Source organism: Sander vitreus, chromosome 6 (genome assembly GCF_031162955.1).
Source record: "Sander vitreus isolate 19-12246 chromosome 6, sanVit1, whole genome shotgun sequence".
NCBI lineage: Eukaryota > Metazoa > Chordata > Actinopteri > Perciformes > Percidae > Sander > Sander vitreus.
In genome coordinates, this window is record NC_135860.1 from 22,076,029 (window position 1) to 22,098,821 (window position 22,793).

Here is a 22,793-nt window from a genome sequence, read left to right on the forward strand (position 1 = left end):
GCACAGGGGAGGGCCTGCTTTTCCCCCTAGATTTTCTAGTTTTGGCCTTCCTTTGTTAAGTTAGTTGTTTGCAAATCTTGCATTTGTTCATTTGCGCCATCAGGGCATAACCATACCAGAAGGGTGGGTGTGATTAATAATTATACTCTTAGCCACATATTTGGTTAAAAAATGTTAAACAGCTTTGCTAAATACAGTTGGGCATTATGAAAATGGCTCACCAAATAAGAGCATTACAAAATCAGAGGGTGCAACCGGACCTTACCCCACAATCCTTTACCAGCAGTTTTTAATTATTACCGTGATGATTTGCTGAACAGACGCACAATGGATTTACGTGTAAAACAACAAGAAACTCAACATTGTAAGTTTGTCACCAAATAGGTGTTAATTGTGTGGTGGTCATCGCTAACTGTTAATTGTCTTTTACCTATGATAGCTCTTGCTTTCAACAGTTACAAATTGTGTTCAGTTGTTAATGCACAGTACAGTATTTTTAACCCTAACTCAAACAACTCTTCGTCTGCTTGAGTTGTCCTGTGACAAAGCACTCACAAGTTGCAAACACTGAAATCTTTCCTATCACCACAATCCAAACCTAATATGATGTAAATGTGGTATTAGTGCAGAACACAGGGACTCCCCTGTAATGACACATAGTGACAGTGATTCACACAATAATGTTGTCAAATTAAAGACAACGTATCTCCAAAATGTCCGTACACTAAAAAAAACAGCATTGCTTTAAGCTTTGTGGCAATGCATTTGTTAGATAGTGCAATGGGTTTTTAGACGGTTTTTAGAGGCCTAATACAAGAGAATTCTATGAACATTTATTTAATCAGAAAACCTAAAAATTCCCAAATATGAAAATATCATGGTTTTCACCGGACAGCATTAATATACATACAATTGCTCAATTTGCATATAAAAAAAGCCACTGGACATACAAAAATCTAACACAAATGCATGCATGACATACAAAAATGTGTGTGGTTATTGGGTAGCAACCTTGTGTTGGTTGTGCATAATTTTATCAAGGTAAACACAAGGAATCATCTGTGCTTCCGTGCATCATTTTTTCAAATTAGATTGCCTCTGCATATGCACGTGCTGGGCAATAAAAATAACTAAACAATGATTTTCAAGGCTTCTGTTATGATGTTTAGTTATGTGAAGATAAGAAATAGTGGCACAAGTTGATGATGCAGCTGTAGCCACATTAATCTATGAGTCAAGCAATCAAAGCATCATCACACAGCAACTGTTGGGCCCCAGAAGTGAGAGGGATGCCCGTATTGTTGTAGTAATCCAAATAATAATAACCATGTTTTATTTTCATATACCCCTTTCTAAAATGCACCACTGGCATTATATTATTTTGAGATTTTGGTTTATTTTTGTCTAAATCAAAGGGGGGAACCCAGTCAAAATAATGTTTGAGAGGCTTCTCTCCCCAAGTCATTTTTTTCCCAGTCTCTTCTTTTTATATGTCTATTCTTGGCTATTTCTCATGGCACAATTTCTCAAAAGTAAACAGATGGCTGAATGCTGGCCTACTACATTTTCAGGTCTTAACCTAGTGCTATCTCTGATGGAATTGTAAGTTGCCAGCCTCTATTTCATTGCTTTTTCATGAACCCTTTTTAATCTTACAGCCCTAATTTGTGCCTACTTATTACAGAGTCATTCCTGACTTGTTCACCTTAATGTAAGACACCAGTTTGATGCATATGGCTGTCCCTGCTAACGCCTCCTCCCTTTAATTAATTTCTGTTTGTTTATTTTCAGCTACTGCCAAGGACCTCAACACTTGAACATATTTATCATCACTGGGTGAGACTAACTTTGAATCCTGACAAAATACATCAAGAGCGCTGCTATTTGTGAGCACAGAGAATACCAGCTGAGGTTTCGAGTTGATGGCAGTACGTTCTTGCTTGCTTGTATAATTAATCTAATCATAGATGTATCTTTTTTTTTTTTATTCACACACAACTTCAACACTGACAGGTAAGACAGTAACTTGCAGAAAATATGGTGAAATGTATGATTAACTGTCCAGCCTTGATGTGTATCTGATGGATGGCACAGGTTATATGGCTATTAGTGTTATCTGTTATCTGAATTCCATACTACATCCTCCTCAGAGGTTCCTGCACCCGGTATCTTTGTCAGATGATTTAATTGCAGTACAGTTGCCACTGATATATTTGATGTTTGATACACAGTGACTTTTTTACTTTTCTTTATGCACTGCTGCCTGCCTTTTATGGAAATAGTTTGTGTAATAAATAAACTAACCTGCCAGCCTTATCTAATGTCTTGGACTTTCTTGGTCTTGTGGGTCAGTTCACCCAATCCATACAAGAACATACTTTTGCACTCACACGTAAAGTGGTATCTGTCCATGCAGACAGTAGTTTACAGAAACAGAAAACTGTCTATTTACTGAATTAGGATACTGTTTTGCTCATTTAAAGGATGTTTGAGAATCAGATTACGGAAGACATCTAACTGGTTACTTCTAAATGCACTAATAGGCATTTTGCTCTGATGTCTTCATTTAATACTATCCCCCAACCCCACATCCACAAGGACCTTTTCAACCGGGGGAGAGAGGAAAGGAATGGAGAAGAGGAGAATACTAAAAACTAAACAAATAGATACACATCAACAGGATTGCAGCATGTTACAAAGAAAATAGTCTTCCTGAATAATCAGTGTTTACAGTTTATTTTATATATGGCTTTACTTCACAGTTCATTGGGCAAGTCTCTTTCCCAGTGCACTTACGCTAATTCCCTAATTCCTTAACATGCTCTATAAATTTCATTTATCAACTATCAAGAGAAAAAATAAATAAAAGAACTTTTCTCTCTCCTCTTGAGAATGTTGTGTGACTTTGATCTGGTAACTTACATGATCGATTACCCATGAACTGTGAAAATGATTATCTCCTTAATGAAGGCACACAGAGCCAATCTTGGCATCTTGTTGATGCCGTTTTGATGTCCCTGGGCTGACCACTAAAACGTAATGTGAAGTTTGGCATTCAGGAGAATAACAATAACATGTTTGGTAATGAGTAGGCTTAAAAGTGGGGAAAAGAGGCAAGAAAGCTTTTATGCCTTTCTGCATGTTTGATCATTATTATTCAATCCAATTTTTTTATCTTTCTCTCCTTCTCCATCCCTCCCTGTGTATATCTCTCCGGAGACTCGTTTCATTCCAAAAATGATTGCCCATACCATTTATCTTTTCTTGTGATTCAATAACATGCAAAAAGAATGAGGAAGAGAGAATATGGTGATTTTCAGAGAGAAGAACAATGTGCAATTTTGTTTGATAGTCACCCTTCTGCAAATTGAATATAGATTGGCATACTTCTTAATTACTGCAAGGCTCATTTGCTGAGATCCAGACAATAAAAAACTGCCTGACAATTGTAGAGATTTTTGTGCTATTTGAAATCTTATACCCTATTTAAGCACCACTGTTGATCATTCAGAGCGCCTCCTTTTGGCAGAAATAGGGAGCGAAATCATCTTCAGTCCTGTCTGTCTTTATTCTTTTCAAAGGGTTTTTCTGCTTTACAGTATAAATTACATGTTTAATTTGGTTATACAGGATCACAGCAGACGGTTTTTTTATTTTCATTGTGATTGGCATTAATGGACATGTGTAATTGGTCACCAGCGACTCACTACCATGCACCAACAGAAGTTGCCCAATCTTCCTCATCCTCTCTTTAGTTTTCTTTTCTATTTCTGAAACCGACCATAAAAAATTCTGTGACTGCCAATGTAGGTGTAAGTGTGTCTGAGCTAAATGTGATCAACCAAGAAACACTGAATTGTGCTTTGGTATTCTGTGCATATAAAACTCACTTGTGCAGTTTGGAGCCGTTCCAGACCAAGTGCTATTTGCCAGACACTGGCGTGTGGGCGCACCAGTGAGAACATAACCCTCCATACAAGAATACACGATGGAGTGGGAGAAGGTTGTGCCATCCACACGGGAAATACGGCCATGAGCAGGTGTGGCTGGGTTCCCACACTGTACCGCTGCAATACAAGGGAGAAAAGAGAAAAGGTGAAGGTCACAGGTGTAAAATAGTAATGGATATTCTATTTTCCATATCAGTGATTCACAATCCGAGGGCTGGGAGCCCCCAAGGTGGCTTCAAGATGACTTCTGAAGGTGATTAAAGGGCTGTGAAATATATATTCCTTCCATATTGTGTGAATAGTAATATTTATTTATGAAATAATTGCTGTTTTGCTTGTGACCCGATATAATATTTGTAGTTTCTTGACGCGATTAGCACTCGAGTGGAACAGTCTGAAAAGGGCATGTAGAGTTCTCCATTATGCGTTTGTACCTTTCATCACGGGATGAGAGGAAGCACAGTTTTTTGTTGTTGAAAAAGCTGTGAACCAAATCAGTGAATAACCACTAATCTATACAGCAGCACAGCTTTATTAAGAGAGGCTAATGAACAGTAGCTGGTGCAATGGTAGACTAATCCCCATCACCCTATTGATGACTCATCAGTAAATAAAGTGCAGTTTGTGTATTGTCAAGTCCCACAGTACATCTACAGTAATGACATTTTGTGCTGTCTAAAAACAAGAAGAGGATCGTGGGAGTAATGTAAAAATGCAATAGCAAACAATAATACTAACTCTTGGATATGACATTTTCTTAAATAATGAACAGATGTCGAGTTATTTTCAAAGTATGAAATATGACTCCAGACAATTTAAAGCACAAATTGAACTCGGAGAGGAGGCTGAAAAACTTTGACTTTCTGTAGTGAACTGTAGGGTTGGGCTTTTCACACTAACAGCATTGCCAGAATACGCCAAACAAAATGTATCCCTGAAGAGGGAAATGGACAGGAGTTTGTTTCATGTGTTTTTCTTCTGCTCCAAATCATGTCTCATTAGGAAACTGATTTGCTCTCTCAATCATCTAATTACCTGGAAAATCTGAAATAGTGATTCTTGTAAGAGACAGACGTGTTGTAGATACGGGGATAATTTCTCGATTAACACGTGCATCCACACACAAACTCATTGAGGTGCAAAGGCATCACTCAGGCATATATTCAAACACACCAGGTGCCATCATGCTCACATTACTGTACTGTAAATGCACACACAAACATACGCACACATGGCAAAAACAAAGTATGGTAGCCTCTTGGGCTCCTCTCTTAATTATTTAAGACATACATGATGACAGACACAACACAGACCTTGATGGTTTTGTGAGATGGATATTACGCTGAATATCCACAGTGACTGTTTTCCAGAGACTGTAAAAGGTTGTGGATAACGGATGGATGGGCTTTAACAGTAGACAGGGACAGTAGATCACAGGCAGACAGTACTGAAACTCATTCAGGCTCCAGTGAATTCCTGCCCCATCTCTCCTGAGATGGAGGGATGGCTAAAACAATCTTTAAATCAGGAGTTCAGCGTAGAGATGGAGAGATAAAAAGGTAGTGGAAGAGAGATGTGGGGTAAAAGGAGGGGAGGGAGGGTAAGGAAAAGAGAGAAAGACAGAGGAGGGACAGATGGAGGAGTGGACAGGGGCGGAGAGATAGCCTTCCAACGAGATTAAGACGAGAGAGCGAAATAAGAAAGAAAGCAAGAGAAAAAGGCTGACAACAGGGAAAATGAAGGATAGATAGAGAAGAGAGATACAGAAAGTAAAAGAGAGACAAACAAGAGAGTTGGAATCAATGGTTGGAATAAAAGAGAGAGAGATACAAAGAGTAGCATCATATTGAAAATGACACTAGCAATGTGCCAACCTGGCAGACAGTAAGTAGAAGAGAGCAGAAGCAGTCAAACATTTGCCTCAATATCCGGTTGACCCCTGGGGGTAATTTATGCAAGATGTAGAGCTGCCGTTCTGTGAACTAATATCTTCAAAATCCACAATGATTCATTTATCACAATCCACAAAGAACTTGGCTTTAGGTGTCTAGAATTAATGAATTTTTTGGTTGCAATCTGGAAGCTAGTCAAAGCACCATGTGCTGGCAGGAAATACCAGACTGCAGCAGAGAGATACTTATCCATCTGGTGCAGTACTGTGTTTGTGAGCTTTTGCAATCATATGTGTGTGTAGGTGTGGATGCACATGAGCACCGATCTGTACACTCTATGCACATTCAAGCCTGCGTGCCGCCCATGTGTTGCATATAATATTTGTGTGTGTAAGCCAGGGCTGGTTACTATTTGAAACCTTTCTATATGACAGCTGATGAGAGTTTTGTTACCGTACCAAAACAATATTTTGATAACGTATTGTGAGGAGTGTACAAAACAAATTTAACAACATAAGTGAACACATCCAACATATCAAATTCAGAGTTTAATTTTAGAGGGGCCATTCCAGCGATATGATATTGTACTTCCATAAAATTGTGTGACTTGCAAAATTTGAAACTTTTAATTTAAGTATAGGTTAAACCCTTAAAACACTGGATCCACCCTTCCCATAATGCAATTCAATAGCCTCTTTTGTTCCCTGCCTGGTAAATGCCCATGTCTTTCAAACTATATGCTCACAATTTGTAACAAAGTAGTCGTACAATAACTTTGCCTAAATAAAATAATTAAAACATACATTTTAAAATTAGGTATGAAATTGGAAATATCTGATCAAATAAAAAAGTAAAGAAGACTAGGAATCTGACCAGGAATCTGACCAAGCCTTTAATGCCAGCTTTTGCTTTTTGACAGTTTTTAATATTCGGTGCTACGGGACTTTTGAGTCAGTACAAAAAAAGTATTGAGGTTTGATTCCCCTAGTGTAACCATGCATCCATTTGTGTAACTGTAAGAGTTTCATGGTGTATGTGGGCCTGTGTGTGAAGAAGTACAGTATGTGTGTATACCTCTCCCAATGCTAGAAGACATTACGGTGCAACGCATTTATGGTAGGGGACAGGTATCGCTGCTCTATTAAGTGATTGTAGACAAGACACCTGAGTCTTCAGAAGTCAGATAGACTTAAAAGCTGGAGGCTACATTTACAGGAAGAAATCTCAGAAGAGGAATGGTCTGAGGTAAGCCTGAAGGCTTAAACACAATTAACACATGACAAGTTGCTACAATACATTTGGATTTAAGAACATACATATCACCATCAAACACATCACTTGAATTTTAATACGCCACACATGTATCATATAACACTGTAAATGTAACAATGCTAAAGGAACACTCTTTCATTTGGAAGGAGGTTCTTAACATTAGAGCTGGGCAATATATCGATATTTTATCGATATTGTGATATGAGACTAGATATTGTCTTAGATTTTGGATATCGTAATATCGTAAGATGGCATAAGTCCTGTCTTTTCCTGGTTTTAAAGGCTGCATTACAGTAAAGTGATGTCATTTTCTGAACTTACCAGACTGTTCTAACTGTTCCATTATTTGTCTTTACCCACTTAGTCGATATATCATCATTACTGATGATTACTTATCAAAAATCTCATTGTGTAAATATTTTGTGAAAGCACCAATAGTCAACACTACACTATCGTTGCGGTAAGGATATCGACGTATTTGGTCAAAAATATCGTGATATTTGATTTTCTCCATATCGCCCAGCCCTACTTAACATAATTAGAAAAATCACTTGTTGGCCAAAGCTGTGCATCCTGGGTATTTATCCAAGTGATTTGATCATTGAGAGAAGTGATCGTGCACTAATACATATACATTGTAAATACTGTAACATCTGTATATTTACCTCTGTTTTAATTACTATGTTATTATTTACTTGCCTATTCAGTTGATGGTGTCGTGTATTTGCTGCCAAGATTGACCATTTTGTTTGTTTTTTTCAGTTTGTTTTAATTGAAAACCCCCAATAAAATATTGTTTAAAAAAAGATGTGTTTTTGTATGACTCCTATGCACTCTTCTCCTACTGTTTCAGACGTAACATGACAGAGACATTTGAAAGATTTCCCTTACGTTTGCAGAAGGGCTGTCTGCCCGACCAGGTCCCATTCGGGAAGCAGATCCTCTCTGCTGACCCGTACAGTGTATGTCCCACTGCGCAGGTGAAGCGCACCTTGCTGCGCACTTTGAAGTTGCCTGCCTCCCTGCTGCAATGGGCAGGTGTGCCAGGATCCCCACAGGTGCCAGCTGAGTCGCCTGCAATGGGAGATAACCAGAAAAGGAGCAATGAAAAAAAGAAACTGAAGATGCCACCCACTTTAATGGTCTATGTGTGTGTTCACAGATAGGCCCTTTTAAGTTGGTATGGCAGTGAATTACAACACAGTGTTCCTTTCTGTCAAGCATAGGGGCAATACAAAGAGGACTTAGACTCAAACTGTACATCTTTTGAGTCCTCCAGGATCCAGCTATAAAACACACAATGCACCAATAAGCAGTTGTCACCGTGCCAACAACCTGGAGGACCAATACCTTTCACTGCTTTGACACCAGGAGCTTTCTGTCCATAAAAACAGCGGTGCCTGCATTAAAAGGCAACCAGCTGTGGTTATGAGAAATGATGAATACAGTTTGACCTCTAAAGCAAAATGCATTTTCATTATCCTGAATTATCCCTCCTGTCTTTTGTTCTGTGGAGGAACATACTGTATGTTCAGTGTCTTGCACCACCTGCCTAGCACATCTATAAATTAACTCATATAAAAAAAATGCCGTGTCTTTTGTAAATTCTCTCTTCTCATGTCCCCATTAGGGCCGCCACCGGTTGGTGAACCAAATGGGACATGGGACAGAGAAAATAGAGAGAGAACAGGTATGGAGCCAGGGCAGTGCCATAACTACGTAACATTTTATGTTGTGATGCAAGCAAAGCTAAGTGGTGTTTGAGTCCGGCTGGAGTCTAGGGTGTGTGGGGGGAGGGGAGGGGGTTTGGTTTTGTATTACTGAGGACATACTCAGAACAAAGGAAAAAAACACATAACACACACAACACCAACCAACACTTCCACTGTTGCTTTCCAGCAGAGGAAAGAAAAGAGAAAAAATATTTGGCCACAGAAGAGTATCACAGAAATAGATATAAATTGACAGAAAGCAGAAATATAGATAGGCAGATATTCAGACAGAGAGCTCACTGTGGTTGTCTGTACAGTTCAGTACGTGTTGTCTCTTTTTGAAGGATCTGTGCCTTATTGGCTGCGAGATCCTGTTCCTTGAGCTGTGCACACACCCTGTGCATCACTCCATGTGTGTTGGCAGCTGCTTTCTGTCTACAGAGCAGCAAACAGCTGCAGTAATACTTGACTTGTTGACAAAGCCTTACTGCACAAATACCAAGCTCATATCTTCTACTGTACACGCATCCCACTGCTTGCATGTGCACCAACTGGATTTGTCAGGTCAGGGGCTCACAGCAGGATATGATTAGTTTGTGTGTGGCTGTGGTTAGCAATGAGTGTGTGTGTGCAAATATGTGTACCATTGCCTACCTTTTGTACTGCATATGTGTGTGTGTCTGTAGTGCATGTACTTGCATATATTTTGCACTCCTTGCAAGGGCTTTTAGGTATGTACTGTATACTTATTTGTTGCCCGTGTGTGTGTGTGTGTGTGTGTGTGTGTGTGTGTGTGTGCGCATGTCCAGCTGTGTGTGCATATATGTGTGTGTATGTCGCGCAGCAGCTGTCAGTACTTCATTAGTCTTCTTCGGTTAGGTAAGGCAGCCTGGCTCGGCATGCACTGTGACAGCAATAATCTCTCTAATTGGGATGGTGGTGGATTTGGTTTGAATCTGAATTAATGTCCGTTCACCATGCTCCCTTTGTGAGGAAATAATAAGGCCTTCAACTCAACCATGCAACAGAGGAAGACAAAAGAGGAATGGCTTCGTAAGCAGTTTTTAGCCCCCTCTTACTAATTAACGAAGGAGGACAAATGAAAGGAAGGATAGATAGTTGCATGGATGAATGAGAACTGTTGCTGATGCTGGGCTGGACTTTTGAGGAATTCCTGTCCCAAATTATTATGTTGCTATTGGTGATGAACACTCTCTGAGAATACAAATGTGCCATTTAAATATGTTCTAGTCCTGCAGATAAAGCTATAAACTTCGCAGCAACCTTTCTGCAAATAAACTTTGAAATCATTGCAGAAGCATTAACAGACACAAACATTTAAACAGACATTAACACTTTCCAGATTTCCTCATTTATTTTGCTAACACTGCAGTACTAATTGCATCACCTCAGATGTTTTTGCTAAAGTGCCTGTATAAAACTAGGTGTTAAAATGTACACACACTAATTTAAAACTCTTCAGGCAGTTGCTGCATCACAACTTTAGTTAGTGTAAGCATTAAGCAACAACTCAGTGACAGCTGTGCTGTGGTTCTAAGTTACCACTGCTACAGTTGAAAGAGACGTTTACTGCCATGGATCTGAAGTCATCAAGCCTCTTAGTGATGAACAAGTGATCTACAAAGGTGTCTTATTTCCATTGTAAGTTGCTGATTTCATAGTTAATTAGAAGCACTGATGCAGTACAATACTGCGTGACAACGTGAGGACAATGCATTTACACTCTAATTACCATCATGTATAACCATCATCAATAACAATATTTTTTGAGGGCTAGATATCACAAAAATTAAAACTACTTTATTTCTGTACTTTGTCCTTAAGTTTTCTTTTTTATTTATTTATTATAAATTACATGTTCCACATCTGCAATTGATATAGTCACAACCTTACGGATTAAGTCTTGAGCCACAAAATAAGATCAAAACAAAACTGCCTCTAATCCCCCTTTTAATGTTTAAAGAAAATGCAATGCTACTACATTTTCATAGTAGCATCTGTAACAGGAACACCTTACTCTGCTCATAAAAATGAGCATATCTCAAAAACTAAAACATTTACATAGTTAAAATAACTTATGGAGTGTTGAGGAATGTTTTGTGTTTATTTAGTGTTTTTTTATGACACAATCTGTACTTTCATTAATTATTATGGTTATTGACATATATAACCTTTTAGCTTAGGTTGTACTTATTTTAGGTATGTGAAGCATTTGAAGATACTCCAAGAAATGACATCACAATAAGCAAAAATACTACTGCCGGATCATTTATATTGCAGAGTTTAAAGTGGCCATATTATGCTCATTTTCAGGTTCATAAATGTAATTTGAGATTGTATCAGAATAGGTTTACATGGTTTTATTTTCAAAAAACACCATCTTTTTGTTGTACTGCACATTGCTGCAGATCCTCTTTTCACCCTGTGTTCAGGTCTCTGTTTTAGCTACAGAGTGAGACCTCTCAACTTCTGTAAGATCTTTGTTGTCAGTCACACACACGCAGTAGCTAGGTAAGGATTACATGAGCTAGCTAGGTGTTTCTACAACTTCGGCCTGTACAAGGCAGGATTAGCTGGGAGATTTCTTCTAAATGAGGGCGCACTTCCAACTTTGTGTGGAATACCTGCAGAACAGGGACATGTAAGTAGTTCTATACAATATATTGTGTAGATTAGGGTGAGTTTGTGTGTGTTGTAGCAGTGTTTTGCCATTGAGCACGAGCTAGCATGCTAGCGCTAGGCCCCTCGTCTCGGCTAGTTACGTAGAAAGCCGTGCAGATTTTGAACAGCTCACCCTGGAGACTGAAGGCAGGACACATTCAGAAACCTGTAACTCACTCAAAACAGCATGGATGTTTTCAAAGTTTGTATGTGTGTGGAAGCACCAGAGACACAAAATAACACCCCAAATCCCAGAAAAAGTGATTCTTTCATAATATAGGCACTTTAAAGGGTTAAAGATGTTATAGAGAGCACATATATTCAGAGTTTTGATTGCCTTCTTATATTTAGAGTATAAAATAGTTCTTATCATTTGGTTTAATTTTTAAACATAATGAATAAAGGAGTACTTTCATTTATAAATATGCCATTTAGCTAATAAAATAATAAGGTTGATAATACTGGACTTTACCTTAGCTTAATTTTTTAATACTAACAAGGTGTCTTTTAAGAGTATACATCGATACTAACCCTCTACAGTATTTTTGCAAATAGGCCTATTTAAAAAAGATGTGGATGTCAGTTGTTCCTTTTGTGCTATATGCCCTGAAGACATTTATAATTTATTAAGTTAATTTATACAGTTATAAATATAATTTATATTGTTCTTACTCAAACAATTTGTGGAAAGACATGTAGTATTATATATCAACCTTAATCTATTAGCCAAATGGCATATTTATAAATGTAAGTACTCTAATCAGAAACCGTTATTCATTGTGTTTGAAAGTGAACCCTCATACATCTTTTAATTAATGTGATGCCATGTTTTTTCTGCCCCCTGGCTGTTATTGTTAATGTCAATAAAGTAACACAAAAAAAAGCCTCAGATAAAATGGCTTAATTAAATGTTCTGCTCGGAGGCTTTTTTTCTGAGGCTGTTTGGTCTGAGGCCGTTTGGTCTGAGGCTGTTTCGTCTGAGGCTGTTACCTGAGAACAGATGCTTTTTTTTCCTGAGACCTGAGGCCGTTTTATCATGAAGCCTGATGCCTTTTTATCTGATGACTGAGACCTGAGGCTGTTTTTCCTGAGATCTGACGTTGTTGAACCTGAAACCTGATGCCTTGTCATCTGATGTCTGAGACCTGACTGAGGATGTCCTAACATGTACACCGTATGCTACAAAATAAACTGAAGTTGCATTTTTTTATTTTTATTTTTATTACACGTAATCAAACTGTATTATCTGCTGTAGCTTACCCCAGTACATCCTTTGTCTTTAGCTTTATAAGTCACAGTGTCATTTATTATGATTACACCCTCTGGTCACTGACCCAGGACTCTTATTCTGCTGCACAAATGCCTCCAGGGGGGTTTACTCTCGAAACTGCTCTTAGACAATTAAAATACTTTGTAACAGATTCATGTTGGCTTTACTCATCTCCCTTTTCAAGTGATGAGTTAATGCTGATTAGGTTTTGGACAAGTTAAATTAAATGCACTAAATCTAGTTTGGTATTGCATTTTATTTTGCCCAGATTAAAGCAAAGTTTATTGGTTGGGTTTCTTCAGACAGAGGCAGTAATGCTGGTGATACACAGCTCAGAGTGGGTGATGAAATTAAATATAATACAACATTGAAAACCATCACTTTCCAAGATGTCATAACAGCAGGGTGCTAATCAAATCATCTCAATAATAGATGGCAAATTGCTTTTAAAGACTAGTCTGATGAAGGAAAAATACCTTGCAACGCTCATTTTTTTTACCATAAGCATTACAATTACATGCTTTATTAGATTATATTGCTTTAATTGCAGGCCTAAAACAGCTTTTAGGCTGTAAAAAGCAGATCATTATGCAGGTGCAAATAAAGAGAAATACCACACCTCCGTGTCACTCCTTCAATTGTTATGGAAAACGACTGGGGGATGGGTTTGAACCTCTGCAATCATGTGCCCCTTCTTACTATCCTAGGAGTCTAACTTCTCTACTGCTTCGCTACTTTCCAACTGTCTCAGTAAATACTAAATATTGAAGGTGAGTAGAAAGGTTGCATTCTCATTTAAAGAATAAAAAACACCATCATACAAGTCTGCTTACAAACATTACTTCTGGGTCAGGGAGTTGAACAAACCAAGTGAACATTCAGTAAAGAAAATCCACTTAAATGGTCAGGAATGCTTAAGTGTGATGGGAGGAAAGAGCACAGAGGTATTAAGAGGGGGAAGCAGACATTCACTATAGTACACTTTATTTCAGGTTTTCAGAAAACGCCAAGAGAAGAGTCTGCAAATAAATGTTCTGAACACTGGACACAAAAAGTTCTGGTAAAACCTTTGGTTGCCAGAGTCTGCATTTACGTTATGTTAGGGCTGATATCTCTCGCTCAATTTAATTGTTTTTATTCAGGAAGCAACATTTGCTTCTACACATTCATTGGCTGAGGTGTGAAGTAAAAATATCTTATCACTGAATGAAAGAGTAATGAAGGGTAGGGTTACTGTTTGGGTTATTTGGTACTGGTCCACCATCAGTTGCAAACAGTCATCAGCCAAATGCAGATATGTCAGTTCTGAAAAGTAAAATGCTGTACGGCTTTCAGTAGATGGGGAATTTGTGAACAATAATGGTCAAATATTTTGGAACGTAGGTACAATTTGAAAATAAATCCTGTAGGAGCTCCACGAAGTTCTAGTTTGAGAGCAGAAAATAGGCTCAGTCGGCTTATAATTAACATTTACCCACAGGCTCTAACAAAATATCCCATTAATGCCAGAACTCCCAGATACTACACCGTTTTGGGGTGGTGTTCACTATCTAGCCTTACAGATAGTTTTGGTTTAAAGGGGAACTATGCAGTTTTTTAGCTTAATTTACCTTAACTGAACAGCTTCGGAGTCATTGGAATGGTTATATGACTTTTTTCGGGTTGAATGGTGGTTGTCTCGCTTCCCCCTAGCGCCTGTGAGTGGAAAAAACACCCTTGCAACTTTTGGCCGGCGAGCCGCCGGCCTCAGCATCAGGAAGTATCGCGTGATATCAGGTCTCACGATGTAACAAATTGCTTCACGGCACTCCACACATACAGGAACCGGCTAGCTATAAGAACAAGGTAACAATGGCGTTTTTCACATTATCGTCATGGCTGAGCCGGCAAAAAAGAAGCAGAAAGCTAGGAAAGCATTGTCGGAGGAACAGAGAAAGAGGAAACGGCAGACTGACCGAGCGAGGTAAACAACAACTTTGGGATAAACGCTGTTTAATCTTTGTATTTCTTGGTATTGTGACCTCAGGATGTTTGCTATTGTCTGTAAAGGTGTTTATTATGATTGCTGTCTGTTACGGGCTTACTAGCTAGCTTACTAGCTGTCTACCTCAGTGGACATGGCTCCGTGCGTTTGCCGGCTTCTATGAAAACAAATGCACATGACCAGAGGTAGAAGATGGGAGGGGGGAGAGTCAACAACGAATTTTTACAACAGTGTTGCCAAATATCTATTCCGAAGCTGTAGGGGGAGCTCTAAAGAGAAACCTGCGAGCAGAAGCGAGAAAACAGCGCAGAAATTGCCAAAATTGCATAGCGCCCCTTTAAGATATATTTAAAAAATATATATGTCTGGCTCTAATACAATGGAGTTTGATTGAATTGTTTGTGGTGCTTACAACTTTGAGGAATTACATTTAAACAATTCAACAGCAACATGTGTCTGTCAGAATGTGTTTCCCGATTAGTCTGTATAATCCACAGACATTGCTGTGAACTGTTTTCATTGGACCTACTTTCTACCAAAGAAATAGTACTTCTGAAAACTGTTGACAGTGATAGTGTGGAGTATTAGGGGCACTGCTACTGGAAAAGATGTTGATGATGATTCTTTAAAAGTAATTTTTTTATTCTATGAACTCTACAAACAGTATTCTATTAAAATCTAGAATATTGGGGTGATGGCAGTAATCTCAGACACAGATATCTCATAGCCTGGGCAAATAAAACTAAAACTATGTGTGTGACTTTATATCAATTGAGGTAAGTGAGAAAATATGTTTTAATATGTTTGGGTAAACACAACTCTTGCCATTTATTTAGAGAAGCTCAGCCCAGACTGAGTTAAAATTAAAGAATACTTTAATTTCAAATCAAATAATTACCAGTCCCTAATATGATACTGATATCATTGACATAAGGAAGAGTGAAAGAGAGACTTGTGAATGTATGCAGGAATGCTTGTGCATGATTATTTTTGTTTACCTGAGCAGTGGGGCAGTGGACCACTCCAGTGTCCATTCAGTTGACAGGTGAGTGATGAGTCTCCTATGAGCTGGCGGTCTGCAGAGCAGGAATAGCGCACTGTGGAGCCAAAGGTAAACTTCTCCCCACTCATTACTCCATGTGGAGGAGTACCTGGGTGGCCACAGTCCACCTCTGCATGACAAATGGAGTTTGAGGAGAGGAAATAAGATTATTAATGGATGAGTAGTCTCGCATTGCCAGACCTATCTCCACAGCGCTGTGGAGTAACGGATGAGTGAATGGATAGACGGATTAGTGTTGCATGCCTCAATAAAATCACCACTTATACTGATACTGGTAAGACAGCCCACTGTGTTCTACTGTTAATTAATGGTTTGATGAAACGGTAACATACATATCACATGGCTCGCTGCTTCATCAAGAAACCTTTCCAAAACCAACAACCAGTCCAGTAGCATGTTGATCTACACTGCTGTAAACTTTCAATCTATAAGTAGCTCAGAGAAGCTTGTGTTGAAAGATTCAAAAAAACATCTAAGACTACTGTGCCTAACTACTAAAACAGAAATCAGTTTCCTTGTCATAATCATGTTTTATAAAAGATAATTTGAAGTAATATTGTATATACACTTAATAAAATGGTTACTGGATTGTTTTCAGAACTTTCTGTGCTACTTTATTGTTCTTTTGACCTTTACGTACGTTTGTGGGTGCTGTCTACTTTGCAAAGCTAATTTCTTAACAAAGAGTAAGTGTTACGAAACAATCCGATTGTTTCGTGGTTAGTATCCTATTATCTACTGGCTTGACCTCTGTGAGTTGATTCTGAAAGCAGTTACGAGCTTGAAAAACAAAGTCACACGAAGCAGGGTTCAGTTCACAATGTTGTAAAGGTTTAACGAGACACACAAGAAAACATACATTTTCTAACAATCGCTGCATTCACTTCCACGACAGGAAAGTACAAAGATAAGTGGCACGAGAGGATGGGTTCAAGGTAGATTAATGCAGATAAAGCTTCAGGAAGGAAAACAGTGTAACAATGTATGATACCAATTCAAACAGATGAGAGAGGCTTTGTTTAAAGTTTTCACAGGAGGGAATTTAACAGATTCACAACAGTTAGTGACGCCTGGAGACGTGAATAAAAATTTAGACAGACACTCCTGTGTATCTTTTTAATTACATATCTGTTTGATAAAAGTAAATGCTATGCATCATCTCTCTTCCATGAAATGAAGTGCTCTCTGAGCCTGTGTGCAAAATGTATAAGTTTACTTTACATAACTTCATTAGAAATAGGTCATTATGGTTGGCAGCCTCATAAAAAAGTAGAGTGCATGATGAGCCAGGTGTTTGAGAGCAACATTACAACCTCAAATAACCCCTACAGTTCATAGACGGCTGTTGTTCGAATTTGAGCGCCTGGTTTTAAGGGAACATTAGCTATAGCCTGAACAACTGGCCGCATGACAGTTTTCCCTATTTCTCAATTAGGCACGGTGCAACATAACCATAAGCCACTGGGGCATCGAAAATTACACAGATGCTCTCAGCCACCACATTTAGCAACTTGTACCATTTAAACTCTAGAAGCAATTGAGTACACAAACAAGGTTGTGGACATTTAATTGAGAGTGAAACTTCTCTTTATTTGTATCTGCATCTCTTGTTAAGAGTATCAATTCATTAGCTTTTGCATGAATGCACCAATTATACAGAAATGTGGATAGGCTGATGCACTGAACAGTGGACATGAGACAGACAGATAAACAGTTAACATGATTTGCCAATTGATTGTCAAGGTAATATTAAAAAGGTAGCCACTGTACCGATGCATTCTGGTAGAGGTTTTTCCCAGTGGCCTACCGGCAGGCAGGTGAGGACTGCTGAGCCGAACAAGTAATATCCTGGGTTACAGTCGTAGAAGACCACGCTGCCAAATGTAAAGTTACCATGCTCAATCTTACTCTCCCGGATAGAATTGGCAGGGATACCTGGATCTGTGCAGTTTACCACTAAATGAAAAAGAAAAGAAAAATAATACAGTTATGCCACCATTAATTATTCAATTAGTTTAATCATGATGGGAGAATACAAACAGCAGACTATGACAGCAATCAAATGTAGTTTTATTGCTGCAAGGATATTTCAGGCATTACAGACGTTTTAATGTAATTTCAGGCAAATTACTGTTGGAACTGCAGAGCTCTTGAACTAAATGTTGAAAAAAACTACCTTTATTTCTGTAGCCCTGAGTGGAGTCTTATCTTCGCTCTTTATCATAAGCGTGCTGTGATATTGTAATAATAGTTAGCAGAACTGTTCCTGGCAACGTTTCATACACATCAATTTATTGTGATGTTCATAGATAATGTAAATACACTATTGATGTACAGTACAGGACAGTAATGATTACTTGAGCCAATGTGAATATTCACTTCTTGGCAGCGTTTCCAAACCCATCTCATGAATATTGTGTGTACAATCATCTCTATCCATAAGGTTGCTATGGCACTAATGTTCATAGTGCAGATCACACCACTAAATAGCAGGAGATTAAATATAGCATGCAGTGATTATTAATTGAATCATGATACCACACATACTTTACTGTACTGTATCGGTATTTAGATTATTTATGTGCAAAGGGTTTCTATAATTGCCTTTGCCTGAATAATAATAATATAATCTACTGTAGTCGCGTATAGTGTACATATCAAGTTAACAGTACCTGGAATAATTTTACCTCAGCATGGCAGAGAGTAAAACACAAGACAACACATATAGTAACAGTCATGTGCCAATCTGCCTAATTAACTCCCAGCATCACCACTGGAGATCTCTGACTTTTCTTTCCTGGAAGCTGTGCAGGCTCCTTTTGTTGGAGCCTCATCAGCATAAATGCTATCTGTCAGCATGTTTACTTGTGAGTTAATAATAGAACTGTTGACATGACCTGATCAGTGGCTTTTTCTTATTATTTCTTATTCTTCAAACAGGGAGACAAGTGAGCCCAGGCTATATTTAAGCATAGTCAATAATAATATCACCTGATGATTCCTCCTAAAAACAGAAGAACCAAATTATCATAAATGTACATGCACCCATTTAAGAAGCAGTGGAAGTCTCTGAAACCACTCTGCTGACAAAGTGGTTTAGACAACTGAAAGTAGATAAGGGTGAAATTAAGTTCAGAGAAACATCAAATTAAATCAATAATGCAAATGTGCAAAAAAGCTGTGAGAAAATGTAAGTGCAAACAAATGGAAATAGTTTGACAAAGGGAGTCATGGCAGTTTAATATGATTTTACTCTTGATCTTTTACCAGGTCTGTCTCTACGGTGCTATTCAGAGTAACGAAATATGTGTCTCTTCACATCTGACTGCCAACAAAACTCATGCCAAGAGGAGAGCTATTTTTAAATGGGCAAAGTCTGGCAAATGTAGCCTTGGCCAACTAGATCCAGAGGTAGCAGACCAATTAAAGGCACAATGGATATCACTTATATGCATTTCTTTCATTGTTTTTTAATGTTCGCTTCCTGATCCGTTAACTTGTTCTATAGAATATTTTAAGCCAGTTCAGATCATATGTACCTACATTTACCACATCTTGCAACACTGCAACAAATTTCTGTCTAAAGTATTCAAAGGCAAATATGAAAATGCTATTTTTTCCAAGAATTTTATAAATAAAGAGCTTTCATCATATGGCTCAACACATCTATTGTCTCTTTCCATTTTATTTGGGTGAAAATAATGCAAATATTGGAACATATTTCCAGTACAAATATTGTCAAACTGTCAAAATGATTTTGAGCAAACATTATTATTCATTACATGTCATTTAGCTGACACTTACTGAGCGACTTACAATTGCAATATGCTGCATGTCAGAGGTCGCACGCCTCTGGAGCAACTAGGGGTTAAGTGTCTTGCTCAGGGACACATTGGTTGATGTGTCGCAGTGGGAATCGAACCCAGATCTCCCACCCCAAAGGCAATGTTTGGAGTGCTGCTTATTGTAAACACACCACTAATGATCCTAACCTGGGCAAACTAAAATTTGACACAACTAAAACACAGCCACCATCTGACACTCCCAATAAGATGTATTCCATGAAATGTTCACTGAGCTTTCTTGCCTTCAAAGTTATCTCTCCCTGCAGCATGCCTCTTGGTAAAAACTGGCAGGAAAATTGTAAAAACAATTCCCCATTTGCTCTCCCCTTTTCATACATACTGCTGCAAGCTCATTGTTGCGGTTTCCCTGCTTTCGCTCTGAGGCAAGGGCTCCAGATGCTGTTGCCTAATGCTTTAGTCAGAGAAGTAGCACAGATAGTGACTTTTCTCATTCAAATCAATATATATGTTGACACTACCTCTATCCATTCTACTGTGTTTATGCCTGTGAATGCTGGCGGTCACTGACTGCTGATTCCTAAATGATCACAATACATCTGCTGGCTGCTGAATTATTGTGGTCATCCTAGTCTCTGATTCCTGAACCATCACAAAGCACTCGCAAAAGCCATTTCATTCAGTTCCAACACTTTGGCTGGATTCTACTTCTGCTCGCTGGCACCTACCTGCTCTACTGATGGGTAGCCTGATTCACAGGAGCAGAATTAGATAAAAGTGGCTTCTGTTATCAAACATTAAAACGAAAGTTACGAATGTAACTACGGTTCTATGAATCCGGAATGACCACCAAAGGGTGCTTAAAGCACTGAATATTCCCTTGCGCATGTGCAGTTTGAGTATGTATACCAACAATGTCACTTGTGACCCCTGGATGACCCGGGAGAGACTATATCTTCCAATGTCATCAGGGGATCTGAACTTTCGTTCTATTTCATCCCTGCTGACCGCCAGAGGCGGTGCTTAAAGCACTGAATGATCTATACCAGCAGAGTCACGAGGAATCCTGAAAACCTACCTCATTGAGGAGAATCAGGGGACCCTGGATGGAGGACCACCACAAGTGGATGGGGAATAGAAACACCTCACGCCAAATGGCAGGGGACGGTTACTCATCCCATATGCATAGCTAATAACATCCACAATCCAGTGGGAAAGGCACTGTTTGGAGAGAACACAACCTTTATTTGGGCCACCATAGCAGAGGAACAGCTATTCTGACCGCCAAATGCCCATGGTAGTTGCAACATAGGCTCACAGGGCCCATAATGGGCACAACGTTTCCGGCTTGTCATCTCCATCGCCTGGTAGGGGGCTGAATCGTGCAAGCCTTAGAGGTTGGTTGAGATGTGAATGGGACAGCACTTTTGGCAGGAATGCAGTGTTCGGGCCAAGGTTATTATAGTTTTGCATTTTTCATTAGTTTTTATTTTTATTTCGTTTTGACTTTTTGTTTTCAAATTCAGTTTAGTTTTAATTAGTTTTTAAAGCGGGTTTGCTAGTTTAGTTTAGCTTTTATTAGTTTTAGTCCTTTTTTGTAATATGGGTTATTTGTCGGGGATTCAAAAAGGTCAGAAAAAGTATTGTGTAATAATAACTCAACACAAACATCATACAATTTTAGAAATATGTATTCACAATGTATTCAACAATAACACCAGTACATAAAATGTAGCCTACATATGGTCATAAATATGTAACAGTCTACACAAGACACCGCAGTAAGTGCAAAATGTGTAAGTGACGTGTTCCAGGAAAAAAACCTAAATAGCCAACAGACTAAAGACATACATGAACAGGTGTTTTCAACTTTGGTCGAGTAAAGTGGCGAACTTTTTGAAGTCAATCGACTCACACAGTTGTGTAGACATCCCAGTATGAATCCACATATTAACCTACGCTTCCTCACGCTTTTGGTGTTCCTGCGTATTTACTAACCAGCAGCTATCGGGTCGCCAGTGAAAGCCCTCCTACAGTGTTCTCTGTCCTGCTGTTGTCTCTGTCATGCTGCCTGGCTCTGTATCCATACATCCATGCCCTGTACCAGGGTTAGCTTCTGTTTTGGGGAAAGGGGGCTTTGTGTTCTCCTTTACCTTGTTAAGGTAAGCTAGGTTAGCCTCCTAGCTTGTGTGCGCTTCTCAAATGTACTTCCAAATTTGTGGGATTTTTCCCTGTAATAAATTGTCCACATATTTTACCACCTTCCACTGCAAGGCACTTGCTTTTATCTGACACAGTCATAATCAAATAGGACTGCTGCTTTCTTCCAACTTTCGGTACCGCCATGAGGCCAGGCGAGGGGCACGGACATGTCTACATGTCTACGGGAAATGTCATGGTCGGAGAGATATAACGTTATTTGCTCTATGAAAGACAAAGATAAAAACTAAGGACATTTACTCGATAATTTAATTTTAGTTAGTTTTGCAAACAGACATTACAGTTTTAGTTTAGTTATCGTTTTTTTGTAATGCCTCGTTTTTATTTTTATTTCAGTTAACGACTGTTTTTTCCCCACCTAGTTTTCGTTATTTCCTTCGTTTTCGTTAACGATTATAACATTGGTTCGGGCACAACATGACCCCCGAGCCATCTGGGTTCCAGCTCAGACAAGGGGCACTTACAGACAGAGCATGTAGCTCACTGACATGTTTTGCCGAGGTAATGGCCAGCAGGAATGCAGTTTTAACAAATACCCATTTCAGCCTCGCCTGTGCCAAGAGCTCAAAGGGAGGCTGGCACAAAGCTTCAAGCACCAGGGGAAGGTCCCATGTTGGAGATCTTGGGGCTCTTGGGGGATTCAACCTCCGAGCCCCCGTAAGGAAGATGGACACCAGATTGTGACTCCCCACTGTGCGACCAGCAACCCTAGCATGTCGACATGATATTGCCGCCACATACACCTTCAGGGTAGAGGGAGATCTGCCATCGTCCAAGAGGGACGGCACAAACTCCATGATGGTAGGCACAGACCAATGTACTGGATCCTCACTCCGGCCTGTACACCAATGACAGAACAGCTTGCACCTGTTGTCGTACTGCAGGTGGGTGGACGGGGGTCTGGCCTTCATTATAGTCTGCCTGACGGGGTCTATGCAGCTGCTC

The 22,793-nt window shown here is 39.1% G+C and overlaps 1 protein-coding gene across 1 annotated transcript in view; it reads right to left on the reverse strand.

Annotated features, from left to right (window-relative positions):
- The window catches only part of LOC144519920 (CUB and sushi domain-containing protein 3-like), a 262,641-nt gene that overhangs the window by 34,244 nt on the left and 205,604 nt on the right, over positions 1-22,793 (reverse strand). Inside the window, exons 55-58 of the mRNA XM_078253451.1 lie at positions 17,596-17,781; positions 15,761-15,934; positions 8,006-8,188; positions 3,891-4,067 (exon numbers count right to left, since the gene is read on the reverse strand). Coding sequence (XP_078109577.1) covers positions 3,891-4,067; positions 8,006-8,188; positions 15,761-15,934; positions 17,596-17,781 — 720 coding nt within the window. The remainder of the gene's footprint in view (positions 1-3,890; positions 4,068-8,005; positions 8,189-15,760; positions 15,935-17,595; positions 17,782-22,793) is intronic.